General features: G+C 38.3%; 1 protein-coding gene across 10 annotated transcripts in view; it reads left to right on the top strand.

The window, feature by feature from the left end:
• Positions 1-24428, top strand: part of DPF3 (double PHD fingers 3) — a 170539-nt gene that overhangs the window by 91856 nt on the left and 54255 nt on the right. For 8 of the 10 annotated variants that reach the window (XR_007905172.1, XM_051791584.1, XM_051791589.1 and 5 more), the window contains 4 exons: positions 6358-6485; positions 10374-10469; positions 11489-11527; positions 15130-15208. Coding sequence is in view for 8 of the 10 variants with exons in the window: in XM_051791584.1 (XP_051647544.1) it covers positions 6358-6485; positions 10374-10469; positions 11489-11527; positions 15130-15208 (342 nt within the window). In the remaining 2 variants the exon portion in view is untranslated. The remainder of the gene's footprint in view (positions 1-6357; positions 6486-10373; positions 10470-11488; positions 11528-15129; positions 15209-24428) is intronic. The other 2 variants (XR_007905173.1, XM_051791585.1) reach the window with 1 other exon arrangement.

Raw genomic sequence — 24428 nt, 5'->3', positions numbered from 1 at the left:
TTAAAAATACAGTGAATTTATGTTTACTACTCGCTAGGGACATTTGTTTGGCTTTTATGGACTCATTGTGAGAGTCTGTGTTATCAGTAATCTGTCTCAGGGGAGGCTTAGGGCTGGGCTAACAGGAGGTTCTGTATGGGTAGAACTGGCAGTGACAAGTTTGCTACAGATGAGTGCTGACTTGCAGTAGTGTTGGGAGAAAAGGGTGGGATAGCAGGGACCATGGAAGGTCAGGATTAAAGCATAACATAAAGCCCCTGGGACAGCAGGATATAGTGCAGTGAAAGAAGGGTTTTGAAGATCCAGATCTGCAGAAGGAGTGAAGGTCCCTCCTGTGCTGTGCTGGCAGAGGCATGCTTACAAAACGAAGCTTGCAGAGCCCTGCCTTTAGTGTACCTGGTTCTGGTCACTGCTGTGAATGTATCAATTCTAAAGATGCTAACAAGTCACTGTACTGGCCACGAACACAACAAGCAAGAGAGCAAACAAGTTAAGGAGAGTGTGGTCGTGCATACGCAGAAGAGCTACAAAATCCAGCTATTTCATGTATGGCATTGCCTCCCCATTCTTTCTTAAGGGATTCCATCCCCCATGCCCCCACCCTTTGCACTCTAACGCTATATTTGTGCCTTGGAGATGTGGAGATGAGCGTATGATGGATGGATGGATGCTGCTTGTCTGGGTTTTTCACCACCATTTCCCCTGGGGCACTCTGTCTGCTGGCAGAGAGCACCATCCCAAAAGATGGTATCTTTTGCAAACTCGACAGCTAACAGACAGCTTCTCTCTCTGCATATTTCCCCAAAGAAGAGCAGGCTTAATCTGGTTTTTATATGGCATACTTCATTATAATCTTTTTGACTTCCTATGTTCCCAATACGCCATAATAAATAAAACGCTGGGGGTGGGAACAGCAGAGATGCTGAGGCTTCACACTCTTGTGACACTGATAGATTCTCATTTTAAACTGTCATGGGATTTAATTGCTTGCTGAGCCACTGCACTGCACTTTCAGACACATCCTGCCACATCCTCTTAATGAGCTTAGTGGCTGCATTCACTCAGCAGTAGTTCTGCTTGCTGTGAATTAGGTGGCTTTTTTAGACCACCTATGTCATTTTAAAGAGGTAGTGGTTATTAAGGTAATATCCTTGGATTTATCCATCTTAAACATCATTTCATGAACTCTTAATATATAGTTTCCTCTGGTACTTTTTGTGTTCCAAAAAAATGGCACCAAGAAACAAAAATGCAAGAATCTATGTGCAAAGTCAGTGTTTGTCTAAGAGGGGTTTTGGAAGCCGGATTGCTTTGGTTTGCATAGTAGCTGTCTCTGGCGTGATAGATCACGCTGGAACTCACCCAATAAGTATCTCTGTTCCCAATTAGAACTGGAAGTGGAGCTGCTTACGAGTGCACAGAGATGATGGTTTGGGTGGCAGCTGCTACTGTGGAGATGGAAATGATCCATTATAAAACAAATACATTGCACTGTATAGAAAAAGGGATTATTGTTTTTAATTTATGTTTCAAAGAGACACTGAAAAGTTGCTTAGCTCCCAATGCATTGTAAACCAAATGTAGCTTATTTAAGGACAAGAATTTGCAACTATTTTGCTATTTTGGTGAATCAAAACTTGAAAAAGCCCACCATTTTGTAGGATTTGTGAAAATGTGCTTCTTTTGGAGGCAGCAGTTCAATAGCAAGCAGATACAGGAATGACGCTGGCATGGGTGCTCGTTCAGATTCTACCACCACAATCTAAGGACCTTGATAAATAGAGAGGTTGCTGCACTGAGCTGGTAAGCAGAAATAACCATGTTAATTTAATCACTATGAAAGGGACTCTGCCAAGTTAAAACCCATAAATTTTAATTATATGCACACACACATATTTGAATTATAATGTATGCACAATATTTAGCTGTGACACTAGTAATACCATGGTTTACTAAAATGGGAAGGATTCTTAAATAACATATTATTTTTTCATTGGTGATTTTTGTTGATTTGACACTTCTGTTTTGGATAGTTCTCACTAGTTCCTGCATCTCCTACATTAACCATGTGCTACTGCATTTGCAATACTAATCAAAAGGAAATTTATCTACCAGCCTTCTTAAAAATTTTATATAAAAGAGTAAGCTTTTAATTATAGTACCTTTACTAGTAGTTATTACTTGTAATAAAGATTATGTTCTCTGATATTGCAACGTTTGAAGAAGAGCTTGTGATACAAACTAGAAGTTACAATAGAAAGAATTTAGGACAATTAGTGGGTAGCAAATGTTATTACCTATATTTTAAAAGGATTTGGATGTGATTCAAAGACCTATAAATTCTACATGACCATCTGAGAAATTGATTGAAACAATAATTGGGTATAATCAGGAAAGCACCTGAGAAATGATGATATAGGAGGTTCTAACCAACGACTTTTTTTTCCTACCAAGGAAAAGCATGTCTCACTACTTTCTTAAAATTCTATATATGATAATGAAATAACTAATAGTTAGGGGAGTTTGATGATTTTCTTAGACTTTCTGAAGACCTTTGGCATGTAATAGGCCTACAAAGAGAAACAGAGCACTATCTTGGGTCAAAACTTTCAGAATAAAAGATAATGAAAGAAAGAAATTTCATTATAGATAAAGGCTAACATCTGGTGCATTGACATTTAGTGCTTGGTCCAGTGTTGTGTAATGTATTAATGAACAAGCTGGAGAGTTGCAATACCTTGTAAACTACAAAGATTTGCACATACTGCAAAGTTATTTAGAGTGATTGTGGCTGGGGAGGTCTGTACTGGCCTCCTTGGGGAGATGTGAATGTGCTTGGTGAGTGGGCAGAGGGATGGGCATTTTAATACAATACCTGTGTGTTTGAATGTATTCTTTATGGGAGTTCTTGTTTCCATTACAAGGTTCCTAATTCTTCTGCTTAGTATGCAGCTTGGACATTGAAAGACACAGCCTGAGGAGTAATCTAAAGAATATTATAATTCATTTGTTTAAATGAGATATGTAGTTTCTTCTGAAAATGTTGGGTGCAGTCTTGGTCTGTCTTGGGAAGACTAGTGTGTAATAAGAGGAAGTTCAGAGAGGTTTGCCAGGACCATATGGAAAGCTTCCCACAGCAGAGTCATAGAAAAATTGTGACTGTTTATCCTCGAAAGGAGAGGAATAAAAAGAAATGACAAAAAGCCTAGAAGAGTTAGCCCTCTGGCCTTGTTTGAAACTTCTGGCACTGGCTGTTACTTTCATAATCAGGACAGTGAGTGGAACAGACCCCACCTTACTTCCAAACAGCAGTTCTCATGATCTGGGAGAAGCCTTGATCTTTCACATGAAAACTACATTTCAGGTGTTGAGTTGGCTTCTCACTTTTATTTAGGGTACAGGCATAAGAGAAAAAGATACTTTTCTTGCTTTTTTGGCAAAATCCTGGAGAGTTAAATACAGAAGAGAAAATAAGAGATTTTGTGAAATGAATTTAATGATCCCTTGTAGTGTTTAACTATTTCTGTAGATTAACTGAACTATATTTTAAATTTTTTAAGACTTTCATCTCTGGGGATTCAAAAACTGGTTTGGAAACGTAACTCCCTGTCTTCATTACTGTATCCTTTACAGACTAACCATCTTCCAGGAAAGACTTAATTCATTATAAAGATTGAATTCATTACTAAGGGGTTGTCTTTGGACCTCTGAAGGTTTTTATAGTATAAACTTTACATTCCAGATGAGATAACCTCTGACATTTCCCACTTTCTAGAGTTATTTAGGAGCAAAATGGATTCACAGATGCTACCAGTGCGGAAGAAAATGAAGGAGTTGAATGGCAGTAAGCTTAGTGGGCAAACGGGAGGCAGCTACACTGAGTTTATTTTTGCCGTATTCCTTACTCACTAACTTAACTTCTTGATGACTCAATCTCCCCATCAGTAAACCAAATAAAAATATTACCTCACAATGCCTTGTCAGTGGGATGTTAAATTTAGTAATTAGAAAAAGCTCTGAGAGTTTTGGATGAAAAGTCCTCCTGGAGTGTTGCTGTTGGGAAGTAGCAGCAGCACACAGAACAAACATACCTATTAAAGACAGCTGCCCATTTTTGACCTTAAAACCTACCTTTTCCTCTTATCAAACTTAATGTTCAATATCTCTGGAACAAACAGGGAGTAGCGTTACGTTTTTATACGTTCTACTTATCCCTCAGCCCTTCCTTGCTCATTTCCTTTTCTAATGAATTCATTTGCTGTATGTATTGGTATCCAGAGACAGACATAGTTTGTCACAGTGAAGACATGTTTGTTTCTAATGCCCTTGAGCTTGCTTGAAGATTCTTCACTTGCTGAATGTATGATGACCCCTTGGGTTTTGCAGTCCCACAAGGAAATACCGAGCAAATGCCCTTTTGCACCCCAGAACAGGACTTTGAAACCAAGCCAAGCCCACAGACAGAGATGATTATGGAGATTCCTTAGTGACTTCAGATTCAAGTGTTGGGATTTGCACATAAATAAAGTCAAAAATGCCTTCTTTCTATTGAAATGTCTGGATCCAGAGGGGGGTACTAGTAGTTCAACAGGGAAATTCAATCTGTATGATTCTCTTTTGACTTCTCTGTCTTTTTTATAGCTCAAGTAAGGGAGAAGTTGGAAAAGAGGCCATAATGGGGTGGGTGTGTAGAACTTAATGCTGAAAACAGAGGCCTAAATGAATAGAACTCCTTGTGATGAGAAGGGGAATCAATTCACAGTTGATCCCATCCCATTGTGTGGGTTGTCCTGGGAGTTTCCTTTAAAATCTCAGTGATTTGGGTTTTCTGCATACTTTGTAGTCAGCCTTTCCCTCATGAATAGAATAGCTTTTCCTGGAATTTTTGCTGGATTTTCTGTGGTTATTGGCTGAGCAGTGCTCTCTCACTTCAGAAGACTGGAGCAAGCATGTTGTGGAAGCACCGATCAGGGACCCTGAATCATTTGCTGGCTAAGAGTTTTTCGTATATAGAACAAACATGTTCCTGGGATGCAATTACCCCCAAGAAACAGATTATATTTTACTGTCTCAGGTGGAAGTGTTCATTCATTATTTGGATTGCGGGAGTGATTTGGGACTCTAAAATCACATGAATTTCTACCCTGCAGAATTTACAACTCATGGCGATAGAAAGACAAGGAGCTTCAGGCATATTGGGGAACAAAACAAAGTCCTAAAGGATGAGAAGTGGACAGACCTGTGAAATAAGGACAGCAGATGCTGATTTGTGAGCATCAGTCCTGTACATTATTATTTGTAAATATATTGACCTAGAGGAAGGAACTCATTGTAGAAGGGAGGGAGTAATTGAGAAGTCCATAGCTGGCATTGCTAGCTAAAGAGATGTGCAGGACGTCTCCCTGCCATAGCGTTATTCTGAATGAACCCCTGCATGAGTGGGGTGGAGGCCAGGATCTACAAGGAAAACTGAGTTATTCACTAGGTGTATTTTAACTCTTTACTAAAATTAACGTGCTGTATTTGCCTGTCTGCTGCCTCATAATCTACTATCAGCATTTGAAAGGGAAATAAGGCTCTGTTACTTTGCTTGTACAGCAAGTTGTATCAAGCTTTCTCGTAAACCTGCAGGTTTTGGAGCCCAGTGCCTTCAGCCTGGTCCTGAGCCAGCCTTTAGCTCTTCCTGCAGTGATTGGGTGTTGTCCTGTTTTATGGGCAACTTTGCTGACTGCATTTCTTCACTGGTGTAGGCCCATTTAAAGCCAACTGGAGATTTTATCTAGTCAATATTACATGAAAATTCAAGACACATCCCTTTGTTTTTCTACGTAAGTTCTCAGCATTGACCCCACACACAAACTTTCTGCTTTCCCACATGTGGAACATGCCCTGGTATAGAAGAATGAGGGTTGAAGCTATGCTGTTTAAATTGTGCCAGATGCTAACTTGCATTAAACTCTTTTCTTCTTCGGGAGATCAGATTCTTTATATTTTTTTATTTCAGTATCTTAGAAAAATACTGAAATATTTTATTCTTTTTTTTATTCTTTCTTTGAAGCATAGGGAGTTTACACAAAGGAGAAGGATTCCCCCACCCACATTTATTTCCTCCTGATACAGTATGTCCAACCTTTTTTTTCCTGTAAACAAGCATAGCAATTGAAAAGATATCAGGTTTTCAGTAAGATAGAAGTGAATACTATATGGAGATCCTTAGTGGTTAAACAAACTTGAAGAACTCTCCTTCAAGACAGAAAAAAGCTTGAAAGTCCGTTAGTTGTCTGCTTGACATCTCTGTCCTTCTGCTTGTTAGCTCTTTGGGGGAGACACATACAGTGAGTGTGTTTTGTTTTTCAGAAGTTGATCTGCCTCTGAAAAAAGATGGGTTCACCTCAGAAAGTACAACTCTGGAAGCCTTGCTGCGTGGAGAGGGAATAGAGAAAAAACCAGACACTAAAGAGGAAGACACTATACAAGAAATCCAGGTAAAGGAGAGCGCCATGCTCTAACATCAGGGCTCGATTTACTTTTTGTCTCTAAGTCTAGCAGTCTTTTGTCCTGTGGCAGAACAGTGCATATGTTGATAGTTGTGTTATGCTACTGCCAAACCTTTGTGCTACTCTGTGATGCTCAAAATGAACTCAGGATCTCATATACTTCACAAGAATCTCTGTTGCTTGACTGTGTCTGCACAACTCTTTTGTTGGAATTTGTTTTGGAGCACTATGAGATAATTACATATTAAACTGACAAGCAGAAATGGGTCCCAAATATAAACTGAATTTTAGTGCCTCACATTTAAAGTGAATTTGGACATGGATTTGAATTTGGATTCACAGCTGCTGACTGTAAACAAAAACATGTCATTGCCTTCCCTGTTTTGTGGTTTTTTGTTGGGTTTTTTTTGGGTCGGTTTTTTGGGGAGTTTTTGTTTGTTTGTCTTTGTTTTATTTTTTGTTTGTTTTTTCAATACTAAGTAGTCTTCTGGAGGTATACGTGAAAAATAAATAATTAAAAATCTCTTAACTTTAATTATCTTAGTTATTAGTAATGCAGGTATGAGAAATATTGCCTCTTCACATGCATTATGGTTTGAAAGTTATTTGTCAACATTCCATTCCATCCTTCAACAATTAGAAGTAGAAATACAATTGTAGGTCTGTCATAGAAGGAATTCAGCTAATATAAAGGGTTCTTATATAAGTCCACATCACTTTTAAAGATATCTTAAATCAGTAGGAAAGTGGGTTTCTCCCGCAGCAGCATGTCTGTGGTGATGCTAAACCACCATTGTGCTATGAGTCTTTTATAGGGATTTTAGTGAGAGTTATTAGCAATGTGCCAACCTTGGTAATTTTGGCTGAGGTACAATGTGTTGCACCTACACCTAAAACTACTGAAAATTTGTGGGGGCAGTCCCATGCCAAATGAAACAAGAGCATGGGCAACAAATCTGTATTACTTGGAGCTCAGTCCTACTGCTCAATTTGCTAGAAATTTTACACATGTAGGGGCAGCAAAATTAGCTCTCCCCTTCCCAGTTACACCGGTAAAGGAAAAGCTTGGCATGAGGCCTTCTCTGTGTTTGCTTCTTCAGTAGTGTATGTGTCTATCAAGCTGAGAGCTCTAACCAAAGATCTGTTTATACCTGCTTCCTAGGCCACAAAAAGTCATGGTGCAGCATCCTTATGAGATTGTACAAGCCCCTTTGAGTGTTGGTGTGTGATCTGAGCTTCCAAATTATCCCCAGCAGCAGTCCAAGGAAAGAGACTTCAGAGATGGTGGAACTGACACAAATCCAGGCATTGCAGAGCAGGGAGGGGGTACAAAAAAAAATAAAATTAAAAAAAAAAATCAGCTAAACTGTTGTAGCTGTGACCTGTCCACCTGGGTTCTAGTTTCATCAGAACAGATGCAAAAAGCATGTCTTGCTGCTTTTTTTAATGCAAGCACAGCTTATCTGGATTCAGTTCTATAGAACAATGATTGCCAAAGCCTTTACTAGTAGCCAGCTTTCAGTGTGTATTTTGGCACCTGGCAGCTAGACTGTACCAGATCAAAATCACAATCAGTGCTTTTATCGCTATGACAAATAAGAGAACACAAATCTCTCTTTTGTTCCTTTGCATATTTGTCTGTGCTGAAACTTTAAAGGGCCCAGCCTCAGTGGTGGTGAGAGTGAGCAGGTGGGATAGACATAATTGTAATTCCCACATCAGACCCAGCCACTCTCACATTCATAGTATCTGTCAGGAGAAGACAACTTGGTGCTTAGCTGCACTAAAGTACACAGTTTTAGACAGAATTGGAAAAGTTACTTTGCTAAAAAGGATAAGTGTTCCCCCCGTGCAGTCATTGGGACCTCCTGTACAGTTGATATTTAACGGGGTTGAGGATTTTGCCCTACGGTAGATTGGTATTGAATGTGTGTCTCCATTGTTTGCTGGAGAAGGGTTAGAATAGCCTTTTCACCATGCATCAGAAAGGTTATGCCCCTTCAATCAAGTATTAGAGTCATGGCAGTCTGGCAGTCTCACCACATTCACACTTCATTACTTATCATCTCTTTCCTAAATTGGTCCTTCAATTTTAAAGGAAGAAAGTGGTTTGTAATATTTTTCTTAACTCTTGTGTATTATTATTGCTGTAAACTAGCTTCTTTCCCTCCCATATATGATGTGGTTGCCCCTGTTTTGTTTTTTTTCTGAGATACTTTAAGATAGGAAACAATGTAAAAATACAAACTCATATCAGTAAGTTTGCTTATTTTCTTACATACATATTCGCCTATTTTCTTACATACATTCTTAAATTTCTTACAGTCTCCTCATGTACAACGTTTTTCAAATGCTTCAGTTTCCTAAGAGGAAGTCAATTAATGTATGCAATTGTATGAATTTTGAAGGAACACTTTATGTGTGCAGAGCTGGAACCTGCTTAACTTTTATGCCCTCTAGTATTATGTACTGTAGTATTATGTGAAGTTTTACGATTTGACCTCATTAATAGCCTCCTGAGATTTAAAAATAAAAGAAGCAAAAATCAGATGAAGACTTGATCCTTTACCATGTTCTAAAAGTTGTTAGTACTTTTAAAAAAATGCACTGACCAATATTAGTATTAGAAATTTAGCTGATCAGATAAGCACAAACTTTTTTAGTTGGTCTTCCAAATACAGAATTTTTGAAAAGTGAAATTTCTGTTGTATTCTTTCCCACCAATTCAGAATTTGGTGCTTGAGGTATGTAGAAAGGAGAGAAAGAAACTGTGATTTGCTCCTGTTCTCCTTCTTCTGGCTCTCAAATATCTCTGAAGTAGAAATTAGAGAGAAGGGACAAATACAGTAAGACTGAAAAACCTGCCCATCAGTTTATTGTCACTGATTTGAATCTGCATCATGGCTGCAGGTTGCAATTTAAATGAATGTTGGCATGGCAAAGGTAAGTTAGTGATTCCAGATTAGCACCTTGGAAAATGGCACAACACCATGAATGGCAGGAGTGGCTGCTGCCCGTTTCTGTATTCCTAGCGGACATGCCGAGGGTTGAGAGGATTTCAATGGGACCTCTTCCAACATTAGTGTTGTGATGGTTTGTCTTGCCTTTGTCTGTGCAATGTTTTCATGCAGGATGGTCAGCCTGTGTTTGGTTCTATAGAGATTACATTTCAAAATATCGAATTAAAAAGATTGAAATACCATGGCCCAGGCATCTCACAGTTATATAAGCTGATGAAGTATTGTTCCTTTTAAATAATTAGTAGAACAAAATATTGCTATTGGTCTTGTTAACTTCAGTGAGACCTGTAATTTCCCAGCATTCTCATGAAGCAATCCTCCTCCTTCTAGATTAGAGTTGTACCTGTAGTGCAAGCCTTGAAAGACATTGCTTTCTAGATCCATTCTGGAATATATGGAGAAATTTTCTCTATTTTTTATAAAGAAAGAAGATTGTGGGATACTGAGGAGAAAAACCCTGAATTTTTGTATTCCTAAAGTGCATTCTCAAAACTAAGGAAAACAAAACAATTTAAGGTGCAAGAAATGAAAACAGGTTCCCAGGTAGGGCCTGCAGTTACACATACTAATACTTTTCTTGGGATATAGATGCTCAGTGATGCCACTCTTTTTTCCTAGGAACCTTTTTTTCATAGTTGACTGATATCAGCAGTATTTTTAGTAAGGACTCCCTGGAGATCTGAGGTTGGAAAAGAGAAGCGAATTTTGCTTTAGTGAAGAGAAGTAGTGGTACTGGGATCTGATTTGGCATTATATCAACTGTAATAACCCACAGTCTCTGGGATGAAGAGCAGAAGTTGGCTGTATATGTCCTCCCCTCCTCTTCTAACCATTCCTGTTTATTGTTCAACCACAGAGGGTTTTAGAAAATGATGAAAATGCAGATGAAGTGAATGAGGAAGAAGATTTGGAAGAAGATATTCCAAAACGAAAGAACAGGCCTAGAGGACGGGTAGGTGGAGACTTTATTGGAATGGAAAGGAAGGAAGCAAACCTCTGCTTTCTAGTGTATATTTGTTATGTGTATTATATATGCAAAATGTGTATCGATGAATATATAATATTGATAATACTATAGTAATTTTCTGTTGTATGGTGATAGATTTTTAATATTTTTTCAGTTTATTTTTGTGAATATCCAAGGCAAAATAGACTATTTTGAGAGTAAAAAGTGAGGGAAGTTTATTTTAGTGCTGTGTTTACAATTGTAAACTGTAATAATTATGATAACATCCTGCTATTGCAATGCTCCTTAAAACAACATTTACTAATTACAGAAAAGCAACAAATTCAGTCATGACAGCCAAAAATGTATTAATAAAAGTAACTTGAATTATGTTAATAAGATTTGCAGCTTTCTCTAGGGTAGCATTTTGTGGCTGACACTGGCCCTCTTGAGCCCACGGCAAATGTTCTATTTGCTTAAAATGGGCAATATTTTATCCTTAGGGGACTCTATGTCCCTTCTTTTACCTAAGTTGTCTTCACAATTCATCAGGATACCAGTCAAGTAATGAGGCCAACATTTTAAAACTTAGAATCAACATTTTCAATTTTGGCCCTATGAGCCAGGCATCTAAATGAACACAATTCTCAGAAGTTTTGAGCATTTTCATCTCTCTTTGGCTCCAGTGGATGCTACAGGGGCACAGGAGCTCTAGAAATACCTTTCAATGTGTTTATAGAAATCAAGCAAGAAGGGCCACATTTTAGGCCAAATGAGCAGAAAATAATGGCTTTTGAATGAGAGACATGAAACCACATTGAATATTAGCAATATACTTATGCATCAGACCCTCTCTTTTGGTTTCTTCTGTTGTTGTGTTGTTTCAGTTTTCTGCTCCCCTTTATTTTGGAGCTTAAGTCCTTAAATATAAGATCAACGCACTTTAATAATTGGATAAGTATATATTTCACCTTCCTTATTCTCAAAATCACCTGAACCAGTTTCTTTCTTTCTTTCTTTCTTAGCCAAAGACCCCCACCTGGAAAAAAATTTTCCAGAAAAATGTAAGTTTCAGAAAATTTGTATGAACCAGTAACCAAAACCAGGAGATAGAATCAATACATGCACACAAGCTTGATTGTAGTGATCAACTAATATTCCAGGCTAACAATTCTTTTCTAATAAGTTACTCTTACATAAATTGCGCATGCGGGTTAGGGCGAGTGAAAGGAAGTGAATAGCTAAAAGATATACTGCTCAGGAGAAGGGAATTTGGTGTATGCATATATCCTAGACCTACACAAACAAGGTCCTGAAGTTACTGTTGCTTCTCCATTCAGGAAAATGTTACAGAATACCTATAGTTACAGAATATTACTGTAGCGGAGGGAGTCGGAAGGTGCTAGATGTCCCATTCATGTTGAAGCAAACATTTATGTGTTATTTTCTGCCCCAGAACCAGATGCCTATTAAGTACAGGAGCAGCAGGATCAAAATTTTGCCTTTTTCTTGCAACTAACTCCTGCTTTGCTAGTGCCCTGGCTTCTTTCAGTGCAAAAAAGAGAAGTCTGAAGAGTGCTAAATACTTTGAGCAATTTTTGTTTTTTATTTGATGGCATCAATAACCATAGGAAAATGTGATAAAAATTAGGATTTCAAAATTAGGGCCAAGTTACCTAGATGTTGAAAACTGGCAAGCCTGAATTGTCTGGTCCCAAGTGTTTCACCACCTTTCTGAAAGCAGCCCTTTTCTAATGTGAGCCTGACCCAGTATAGGGAATTGAGGTTAGGGATTTGAAATTAGGGGACATGAAACCTGGGCAGCTCTTTGTTTCTGGGAAGGAGTGGTTAGAGTATTTTTAGAGGGCAGAAGAGGGGAAGGACATGCATAGGAAACTAGATCCTGTCGAGTGTGACCTTTGGGGATTCAGAGAAGGAGTGACAGCATCATTGCAGGATTAATGCGGTGGAATTACTGCTTTGGACTTTCCAAATTGCACATGCCCCTTCTTTTCCCTGCAGCATGATTTTATTTTTAATCCTGGACTCTCCAGCTGTCCCTTTGGCTACTCTCTCTGGCTGCTTCAGGGCTGCTTCAAGGCTGCTGTGCCCTGGCTTCCAGGCCTCGCATGTCAAGTCTTGTAGTCTTTGCTGCATCCCATCAGGAGAATGAAGACAGTCATGGATAACTGAATTCAACAGCCTGGGGTACTGACAGCAAGCACGGGGCACTCATTTTAGTGCCTCTGGGGCAGCTGCTTGGTTTCCTTTCCCCTCAAGGCTAGCTCTGAAATCGTGGGGGCATTAGGAAGGACACTGAAGGCCAAAGAGGTGGATTTACAAAGGCAGAATTTTAGTGTCTTTTCTGGACTGGGACATTGTGGTAGGAGCTGGAAAGGGTAGTTTGCTAGGAGATATGAGACGGACGCAGCTGCACCTGTACAGATTGTCTGCTCGTCAGCTGGATATCCCATGGGACAGTTTCAAAGGCACTAAAGACATTTAGGAACATAAGTCCCATTGAAAGTCACTGACTTGAAAAATCTCCCCCTGTGTTCACTGCATGAAAAAGTGTATCTGACATGTGGTCATGACATGAACGGTGTACTCCTGCATTTGTGTAGAGAACAGTTTGAAGGGAAACAGCTGGCTGTAAGACTAATAAAACTCTGAGCAACAAACCTTAAATTGCTGTCCTATTCTGAAAGGTACCTATGTAAAAATAGTACCTTCTTACTCAACAGATATGTTCCCAGTGTGTAAATAGAGTCAGAGCTAGCGACAAGTGACAAATATATGACTTTATATCTTTTTCACAGCCCTGAAAAGCCAATGCAGCTGGTAGGATAGGGAAATTAGATCCTAATCCAGGTACCAGCAGAAATATTTATTAAGGGCCAAACACTTGTCTCTGTGAAGACTCTGATGAATTGAGGGTTGTATAGGAGCTACCATGGACTGAAATTTAGCTTGCAACACATTTTTGCAGCAGTGAGGGAAGAAAGAAACTAGCCTGGGATTGATTTCATTGCCCAGAGGGGGTTTACAGAGCTGGCAGTCAGAGAGAAAATACTGCAGACTAGTAAGATGATTTTATGTGATATGGTCAGTAAAGGAGCTTCCACCAAACAATTGTTGCTGGAGCCTTTTCCAGGGTGAAACTGCTTTTCAGTTCACCCTTACAAATCTTGCTCTGCACATGTGTGCTGGTCTGCACAGAGGTCTTTGCAGAAGGCAGAGTTATACTTGTCATACCTAATAGTATTTACCCCATCCAGACAGCTGCAAATCCATGTCTTTCCTTTAGGACTATGTTAAGAGTTAGCCCTAAGCCATCCCAGGGAAATAATGTGTGAAGGTTTTATAAATCCCTGTTTTGACAGACTTTGTCAGGCCAGTATAAAATGTTTCCTTGTTCCTTGTCTTTAATGTGCAATGGAATGCAGCTCTAACAGTGCCAGTTCTGTTCCAAATGCGTAGAAGAGGGACAGAGTTTTTACACCCCCTTTATGTCTGGGTACTAATGCTCTCAGAATTTCTACACCTTCTTCAGCTTTACCTAACAAAGCTCTGTCCCTTTCTTATTTTCACATGCAAAAGCTTGCAGGATTTCAGTCAAGTAGCCTTGTCTAGAGTGAGGAGTATCAACAGTTTAATAACAGAAGCAGCAGAAGCAATTCTGTGCTTTTATCCAGGAACAGAGTAGCTACAAGAATTAATAAAGGGCTAGTTAGCCATCCACCTGTGATCACTTCCTCAAACAAAGACCAAGTCTAAAATGATTGTCATTTATAGACTGTACATTAGCGAACATGAAAGAATCGAAGACCTCGGCCAGTTCCCAGTTTCACATCACAGATCTCTCCACCACTGGACAGATATGAGCTGTCCCCTTGTTGGTATCTCAGCTGAGAAGGGTCAGGACCAAGTAGCTTTGATGCTGAATTTGACTTTCACCCCTGGAGGTCAAGACAGAAAAGTCTGTGCTGTGGAGAAACAGAGATTTTCAGTTTCCAGAGCTGCCAGTCTGGTCCACTGTAGAAACACAGAACTGCAGAAGGACCTTTCTGGGTAATTCCTGTTATTGCAGGTAGCCAGGTAACCATGTTACCTGATTTTTTCCACTAACTGACCAAAGCTCCATATTATAATTAGCCATGGTATCTTTGTCCCAGTAGGTCATTTCAAAACATTGCTTTTCAGCTAGAAAACAAAACTCAACAACACAAACAACCCCCTTTTGAAAATATTAAAGGAAATAATTTGACCTCTTTTATCTGGGGCCTGTTTTCTGGCTGACTTAATGTTTGTATTTATCCTCCAACACCTGTTCATCTATTCATTCATTCATATTCAGTTAAGCAAGGTATTTGAACATCTTCAAAAATGAATGTGTGACGATACTCGACTGAATATGTGCTGGCAGTGACCTACTGCCATGGATGAACAGTTTGGGCTATCTGTGGAGAGGATCTCCATTGCATTGCAAGGTCCATTAACATAGTGTGTATCTTAGGAGGTGAAGGGTCAAGATCACCTTTGAGAAACCTGTACGGAAGTTGAGGATTTGTTTAGTTTATATTGCACATTTTTCATAGGAGGGTGAGGGGCACAAGGAGACCCGAGGGGTGATTGAATATTGCTAACATTCCTCTTGTCCTTGCAGGCTCGGGGATCTGGAGGTGGCAGGAGACGGAATGATGCTGCCTCCCAGGATGATCATGACAAACCCTATGTTTGTGACAGTAAGTAGCACCCAGACAGCTGATTCTGCTTCCAGCCTGGTCCTACCAGCTCAGTGCACTCAGGGCTTCATCTTTTCCCTTCCAGCAAAATATTCTGCTACTCTCTGACTTGCATGTTTGCCACCTGCTGCTGCTGCTGCTCTTGGTGTTTTTGCATGAAGGAAATAAAATTAAGTCCTCAGCAAGACTCCACTTCCCTTTGCCCTTTAATAAATCATCTCTTACATTTTCTTTCTCCTTCTGTTTTTCTGGCTTCTCTGCCTTTTGTCTTCTTTCCCCCCATGTAAGTTTCACCCTCTATTTCTTTCTCTGTTTCAGATAGTTACAAACAAAAGCATAACTCAAAAATCTCCGACAAAGGTACTTCACCCTCATTGTATCTCTTGATATATTTGGTGATTCTCTTTCCTTCAGTCCTTTTAAAACCTCACTGGGCTAAATTCTGAAGGTCTTATTCTTATCCCTCACTCAGAAAGTACTCTTGTGGCATCATTAAAAGTTGAGCCCTTCTAAGAAACAAATAACATCTGGAATGCCTTGTTTTGATACATATTCCCCTTGAATATGTATGTTGGCCATATTGGCCATGCTGTTTGACATCTTGCAGTTGGACTGCAGGCTAAGTAAGGCATTGCCCCAACTGAAAAATTATACTAGAGCCCAATGCTGACACTGAAGGAGGATACCAGAGTCTTAGTATGAGGGAAGAATCTGATATTTGTTACACAATGGTTTGAGGGTTTTAAATAGTCTAGTCCTTGGTGCTTTCCTTCTTTTGATACTCTTTTTTTGCTTCACTGTGTTATTTCTTTGAGGGGCATTTATCTTCCCCACGTGTGGTTTTTTTTTTAAGCATCTCATTTTAAGGCTTACTGTAGAGTGTACATGCAATTGTACTTTGTGCTACCAGGTGCCTTCTAGCCTATAAGAAAATATCCTAACAAAACTTAATAGCAGTAGGAGAATAGTAGGAGATCTTAACTTCTGTCATCCGAAACTGATGGTTTTAAGGACAACTAGCATCCCCCTTTTTCTACTATTTGCCTATCTTGTGTTACTGACCTTAAATGAATAACCTTTACTATGTTGATCTATGGGGATATTTTCTGCTTATTTTCAAAACCATGAAGAAATAAGGAACATGCATGGTAAATAAGAACTATATTACATGTGATGCAATTGTATTCTTGTATGGTGAGACCAGGTGACTGCACCATACAGTGATGGATATGTTAGGTATTTTGCTTCAGCAAGGTGAATATTTCAAGGGCAGTGAGCAGAAATGGAAAGACTTGCACATGAATGGGACTGTCTAAACCCTTTAAAATATGAAGAGTCAGAAGATTTATGCTGGGGTTAAATAGCTGTCCTGGCTGGTGTGTTGGAAGCACTAAAATGTGTCTTCTAAAACTCTGAGAGCCCAGGATGTATCTTGCTGAAACCCACAGGTTTCCTCTGCTAGTATATGCATAACTTTCTTTATCTCTTTTCTGGAACATCCTTCTAAATCCAAGGACACTTGTCAGTGGTAATAATTTTGAACATAATGACTCTTTATTGTCTGATCTTGCATTGCTTTTGGATTTTACCAAGAACTTACAACATGCATAGTAGTGATTTGCACAGAGTAAATTAAACATTGAAGGTATCAAAGCAGGCAGCAGAAATCTAACCTGAAGTCAAGACTCTCATACATTGTTGTATTGATGGAATTTTGCCTTGGCTTACATTTTGGAGCATAAATTTACCCTTTGGTTTTGGAAATATAAACTTTCCTATTTCATTTGGCTGATACATTTCATTTTTAGGAAACTTAGAGTCATAGGGAGCTCTGGAATGCAGACTTTGCACAGTGACTCCTCCTTTTCCATTGTAGATAGCTGAGAAAAGGGTTATGTGATAGCAGAACTCTTTTACCTGACTGTGGAGCAGAAGGAAAGAACTGTCCCAATTGTAATGTCATCATCCCAAAGTAATACCCTGTCCTTGCTAACTTTCTATAGAAATATTACACACAATTAATGATGAATAATAAGCCAATTGGCTTATTATTGAAACCTCTTTTCTACTTGAGTGGATTTCTTAAATAAATTTTTTCTTTGAAATTATTTGCTAAATATTTTTATAGATAAAACTCAGTCTAATTGTGGTAGGTTAGAAATTGGTTTGCAGAACTCCATGTGCAGATCTTTTGGGCAGATAGGTTTGTTTTACCTGGAAACATGCAGGTGAAAAACAGTGAATGTATTCCCTGTTTGGAAAACTTGATTCCTTCAATCATATTATTGGTATAAGTAATTACCTTAATGGGTCAGCAGTTTACTTTTTCTGTATATTATTTAATTTGCCTCCAAGTTGCTTTTTCTACAAGTATTCTGATATTTAAGTTTTGAAAATGGCCACAAAGAAGAAAGCATAAACATAGCTAAACCAAATTAATTTTCATATTAAACTAGATGGGCACAAAAAATGATTGGTGGCGAAGAACTTCTGTCAACTTACACATTCATATTTATGTGAAACAAGAATGTATCACCAGGTTTTATTGGTAATAAAAAAGTTACAGGAAAAAAATAGTCTGTGTGTCAGTAAGATGATGCAATACCCAGCTGACACTGCCCCTTGTGTTTGAAGATAGCAATGCTATTTGTGAAAAAAATGCCTTTTTTTTTTTAAGAGGGATTCAGCTATACACCAGTATAAAACTGACTAAAAGTACAGAATTTCTATATAGAAGAAGGTTTTCAAAGCTAAAAAACTTTTGTCATCCTGTGTTTTTTTTTAAAAAAGTGGTTGGTTTCTTATTTTGTGGAATGAAATATTCTTAAATATGTCAGTTGATTTTATTGACCGTATATTGTATGAGAAGTTCAGAATAAAATATTTGACCAAAGCATCAATAAGCTTGCTAGAACAATCATGAAATTCATCGTTTCATCAACTCACCAAGTCGAAAACTTGTTGGTCAGATTTTCAACCAGTTGCAGTGGCTAGTGTTGTGCCTTGAGCTCCCTTGGGATAAATGCTTCAATCATGAAAGTGGCAGGACAGCCTAGTGTGAAATGGGTATGAGCTGGAAATGGTACCATAGCCAAATGACTCAGCTGTGTGAGACCAGTCCCAAACATAGCTTGAACACCTGGCTGGGATATACAGCAGATGACTCAAAAGACAGTGAAAAGTAGGACTTGAGGAGCAAAGCGAAGCCTCCAATGTCAAGCAAGAGAAGTGGAAGATACACCACCCCCACTGTTCATGATAAACTGGGCATGTGATTTTTGAAGGACGGATAGAGTGAATGAATGAATGAATGAATACCTACATGTCTAATAAGAATTGATGCTATGTCAAATATTCATCTGGGGAACCATTATTTCTACTATTTTCATAGCGTATATTATATATTATTTACTACTTTTCAAAAAGAACAACCTTCTCTGAAGTTTTTTCTAAAAACTTGTGCTCTGGTTTTAAAAGTTGCAATCAGTTGTAGGTCCTGAGCTTCATGACTTCAAATGTCTACTTCCTTTAGCCAGAACAGTTAGTTTGTGCTGAATCTCTGCAAGTTATTAACTTTCCTGCTATCCCTCCTCATTTATCTGCTTTCATTCTTCTCAAGTTCCCATGGAGACATGGGACTATGTCCACCTTTGTTTTCTGTCCCTCTATCTATGGAAGATTTCCCTTGCCCATCTCTAAAAGGAATTGTTTCTTTCTTCTCCTTTTACCAATATGTCCTTGTCTCCTTTTAGTTTTATTCCCATATAAACTTCTATTTTAGCACAGCAACTTATATTTGTATTGTATCTTTTTTTCACAGTTCCTCTGAGTCTGAGCTATGCATTCATATCCATTCCGTGTGCAAAATAAGAATTTACTGAAACCTTCCTATGATCTCTGATGGATCAGTGACTAATGCAACACTGCATGTACCCAGAGACACTGATCCTGTAGTGTTTTATAGAAGCTGATTCTTTTGTCAAGAACTTAATTTCCAGGTTTCTTTAGTTATTTAACACACATTTTCTCTACCACAGTCCAAGACTAGCAGTCCTTGCACGGTTCTCAATGGATAACAATGTCTTCTACTTCTGTAAACAGTTACTGGGACTTCTTCCAGCTGTGCTTTCATCAGCTCTTTTACTAAGCTTGTTTCTTTTATCTGCAAAAACACAAAGGGTGTTTTTTAAGTAGTGGTGGCCAAAACTAAGTTGAATGCACTGTTCTGAGGATACAAGCACTTCAGAAGAGGAGTGGTTGATACATTTACATGTACTTACAATTACTTAAAGAAATTGGATTTATGCAACTTGCTCTGTTATGTGTCTATGAGAGGTAGAGATGGCTAACCTAACAGGTTGTTTAGTAAAACCTTCTTCAGTGCAAGATGCTCCTCTCCAGTGCTGTGTCATGTTTCAATGGCAAAGGAGTTTTCATCCTTATCCACCATGTGTATTCATATTTAATATACCATTTGTTATAGCTTCTTGTTCCTTCCCTGTTCAACCTGTTTCTGCTCAGGCAGATTATCATGTTAAGTCTCCTCATTATGCTGCTTTGTCCTGTTTATACTGTGTTTTATTTATTGATACTAGGTGTCGATATTAATTAAATTACTGTTTGAAAGAATTATTTGATCAACAAATCTCATATAATATATTTTTATTATTATTCCAGTATTTTGGCCAACAATCCATTCTGTGCATGTTTGATTCTTTCACTCTCTATTCCACCCTTCATATTAATGATAAAACCATAGGCAAGCATTGTCTCCAAACAGGAGTCTTTCAGGTGCTTAAAGATGTATTAAGGTGCCTTGTGAAGGTTTCAAAAAATTGAGCTCCTAATTCTCCCTGATTTCAGCTGGAGCTAAAACTAAACTGTTTTCCCTAAATAACCAAATAAGAGCCTATCTGCTTGTGTTGTGCCTATAGATCATCTAAGGCTTGGTCCCTAAATGAACACTTTGAACTTGTCATTGAATTACTAATAATTATTCAGAACATGGATTTGTTTTTAAAAATGCTTGACTCTACATCCAAATCACTATAGCTTGAAACATCCTCCTGCTTTTTCTGTAGGTTCATCATTCAACGGGGCATGAAAATGTCATTATTTTAAGATTAGTCTTTTTCTTCCCCATCCCCTTTCTCTACTAAACATATTTTAGGTTCTGCCAACAAAAGGCTGAAGTCTTCAGGTAGCTTAAGTGATTTAACATGAACAGATTCCACTGAGTTTCAACTGGTACAGAGCATCCCTCTTTTTTATTTTCCTTAGAAAATCCCAGTTAAATGTTACATTGTTCTTGCATGACTTGCCAAATGCAGTTCCTTGAGGCCTAATCTTTAGGATCTATTTTATTGTATTTGTTCAAAAAATGACAGCTCTAGTATATTCCTTGCTAACTTCACCTGTCTTCTTTGTCATCTCCTTGAAATGGTCCTGATCCTGTCAAACATGTCATTGATTGTCTGGAAGGTTTCCTGGAATGCAAAAGACCTACCAGATAAATCCTGATTTAGCTTGATTTTTACTAGTTGTCTGACACTTAATCTGTTGTCTTAATTCTTACAGATACTGTGAATGATTCCAACACTACTAAGTGCTGCTGCTTAGGACAGACCTTTGGTTAAATTTCACAATTTCAAGCTGATTTGAAAGTGCCTTTATTATAGCATTGTATTTTTACATGCTTCTCATAATCTCCATCATGACTTCAACTTCCCTTTAAACTATTAGCAGTTTAAGCCCTAAATCATCTCCTGGTATTATCCTCTCTAGTGAATCCCTAAGTAGTTAAGCAATAAGATCTAGAATAAGATTACTGTTCATAAGAACCCAACAAATAACTCTCCCACCATAGCTGCTATTCTTGGCTTCCATCGACTTCATTATTGGTAGAAAAGACAAAATTAGAGAGACAAGGACACTTTCTAAATTTTCTTTAAAAAATATTGAATAACACAGATCTTGAGTAGAGCACATGGTAAGAGGGGAACAGAGTTGACTCTGATAGCTGAACATTTTCTTCTCATATAGGATACTTGTTTTCTCCTTTGCTCCTGATAGCAATCCATTTATTGAAATGTGCACAGATGTATTCTTGACCTGTGCATGTTTTGCACTGGGGTTCAACATTACTTTGATCTTAATTCTGCAGATAGATTCTGGGACTTGTCCTCTGGGGGCACTGAAACAAGGACTGTTTACTACCTACAGAAAATTCTCTATAAAATGGATTACTAAATAGCTGCTCTAATACTAGGGATGTATAGCATAGTACTGACCAGAGAGGGACAAACATAACACCTTTCCATCAGTAGAGGTCAAAATGCACTGTTAGTGTTTGAGATCTCTAGATTGCCAGAGCGTGGACACAGCTGTAACAGGGGAGAACACATTACCAAACCAGGACAAAACAAGAAATGTTTCTAATATTTTTTTCTTTTTCGGAGTAGAGTGAATGGTAGGATAGGAAGATAACTTTGAGGAATGACTGCCTGCCAGCAGTTAACTCAAGATTTAGTATTTGATAAAGCCCAGCTGAGAAAAAAGAACGGGAGGCAAAGGAGAAAACCAAAGAAAGACAATGAGGGGGACAGGATTCAGTGACCAAAAAGAAAAAAAAGGCAGCATGTACTCCCCCAGTTTCCTGTTTCCACTAAAAACATGGATTGTTTCCTTCTGTCTCATACTGGTGACAGATTGTGTAAAATGTATGTGGAGAGCTGGCTGGAACATAGCTCACAGGCTGCCAAAGACCAAATGTGTAACAATTTCAAAATGACAGCAACATAGCCATTAGATATTTGATGAGAAAGTCTTTCAAGTCATAGGTTTCAAATCCCCTTTTTAACAGGGGAAGTATATTTTATATTAATTTTACTTACTGAGAAATGTAAACAGAGTGGGAATTTGCTTATCCAAAGAATTGCAGGCTGTTACAGACCAGAACTTAGAAGAGAACTGTCTTTTATGAAACACCCAATGCTTGTGATTATACTGTCTGCAAATTATGTTTTTTCTCTATAACACAGTTGTGTAATATCTTCATTTCAGTCTTCAAGTTGGAAGGAAAGTAACGTTCATCATAGGAGAGTGTCTGGTGGCCTAATAAAATCTCTCCCTCTTCCCCATTTGTGGCATTTGATCCACACTGCTGTATTGCTTACTTACCTATCTTGTTCCTAAGATGGCATTCACATCAGGTCATATATTTTCAAGTAGAGTTGAATGAAATTAAGTTTGGCAGGGCTTTTAGAAATATCTTTGGTTTGAAACTCTCTCTAATAGGTGAATGGGACTGGGTGTTAGAGTTATCTGATTTTGCACTTACATTAACGGAGGATCAAGCTATATAAGAGCAAGATAGAGTTGGATACTATGTATCATGCAGACATTTAATTGCAAGTGCCTCTTCCGTTGTCAGTATAGCACTGATCACCTGATAGTGTTCTGGAAATAATTTGACAGAAGTGTTTGAACAGTATTGGTAATTCATAGCAATGGAATAATTTTTTAACTTTCTTCTTCAAACACACAGAAGTAAGGGGAATAGAGTAGGATACTTAATATGATCCTCAATCTGCTAAAAATGTAAATATCTCTCTCCATTTTAAGAAATGCTGCAACATGTATGTAATTAGAGGAGGCTACTGGTCTGAAATAATTTAAACAGTTAGCATTTTGTAACTCTCTCCCGTTTGATGATTACTGTAGTGTTAAGCTTTTTCCACTATTCAAAAAATGGAGATGAAGTCATACAGAACTGTGGCTATCTTGTTTTGACTCTTGGTCAGCATCTGTTCCACTGCTTGTAAGACCACAGAGAAGAAGGAGTAGTTTCACTCTCCAGAATGCATTAGGAGAAAACATGGATGGTGGTAGGAGAAGGGAGACTGAACTAATGTTTTCGGGAGAGCATGCATCTAACAACAGTCTAGTTGTTCAAAATGCTGGGTAGTAGAGTTAGGTTTACATATGAAACAAAGGCAGATGCTTCAAAGAATGGATGTGCATATGTACATGGGTATTTTACTTCTCCTCAACATTCCCTCCTCCCTTCTGCAGGAGTTCTCGTTTCTAAAATCAAAGGCATTCAAAGACAAAAAATCTGTGGCTAAGGACATATTACATTTGAAAAAAACTTTTGTCCTGTTATGACCACTGTGATCATCACCTTGCAGAATGAAGAAAACTGGGATAAAAGTATCTAATATTCCAGATATTCATACATATCATGAGGTTGTTTTACATGTTTCTAATAAGGCAAACTGTTTTCCCTGAGGGATTTTGCAAATCAGCTAGAAGATACTGAGAATGAAATATGTTATTGTACTAAGCTTTGATTTACAATTTTCTATAATCTGTTCCAGAATGTGGAGCATCAGTTGGCTTTTTGTCAGTAGTAGCAGAAAGGTATAAAAATCAAATTTTAACTTATATGTGAGTGAATAATTGAGGTGGGTATTTTTTTTTAATTTATTTGTGGAGCCTTTTGATGTTCCTTCACAGACCTTCCCAGACCCAGGTTTCAATACTGGGGCTGAATGAAGTTTTTAGGAATGGATGGTGCCTTCCCCCTTGGAGATTCTTTTCAAAGGGTCTAAAACCAAAATGGTTCTGTTCTCTCTTCTGACACTACTTCCTTTGACCTTCTAAGCAAATTATGCAGGACAGACTACTGGACAGGACATTCACTCCTGTGCGAAATCCTTGAGGTTAATGAAGGTAGTAACATGACTGAAAATGTGACTAGGAGTAAAAACTTGCAGAAAGGGCACTAAGCTTCGTTTTCCAATCATTTAAAATGGCAATAATTGTATTTGGTAGACAAAACAGCTGTATAAAAGAAAATGGACATTCGGAGAATGCTTTGGAGATGAAAAGTGATAACTCTTAGAGAAAATAACATGAATTAAATACTTCATAGAAACTCAGCTTGTATGTAATGAATCTTAAGATGTAGCTTGCCCTTGAGGTGAATTCCCTGTGAAAATGTAGACCTTTCATCACCCTGAGTTGTTTGATCCTGTTCTTAATATCTGTTGACTTAGTCCTACAATAAACAAAATTTCAGAAGTAGGATTCTCTGTCACATATTGTACTATTTATTGAGATGCTGAATATGAAGTTTACCTGGGCAAAGAAGTATCACTACCACATGTTCCTTTAGCAAGAAACTGTGAATGATTTCCATCTCCTTATCTTGACTAGG

Source organism: Manacus candei, unplaced genomic scaffold (assembly GCF_025592945.1).
Source record: "Manacus candei isolate 608988 ecotype Guabito, Panama unplaced genomic scaffold, ASM2559294v1 h1tg000033l, whole genome shotgun sequence".
In the NCBI taxonomy this organism is placed as follows: domain Eukaryota; kingdom Metazoa; phylum Chordata; class Aves; order Passeriformes; family Pipridae; genus Manacus; species Manacus candei.
This window is presented reverse-complemented; position numbering and strand designations above follow the sequence as displayed.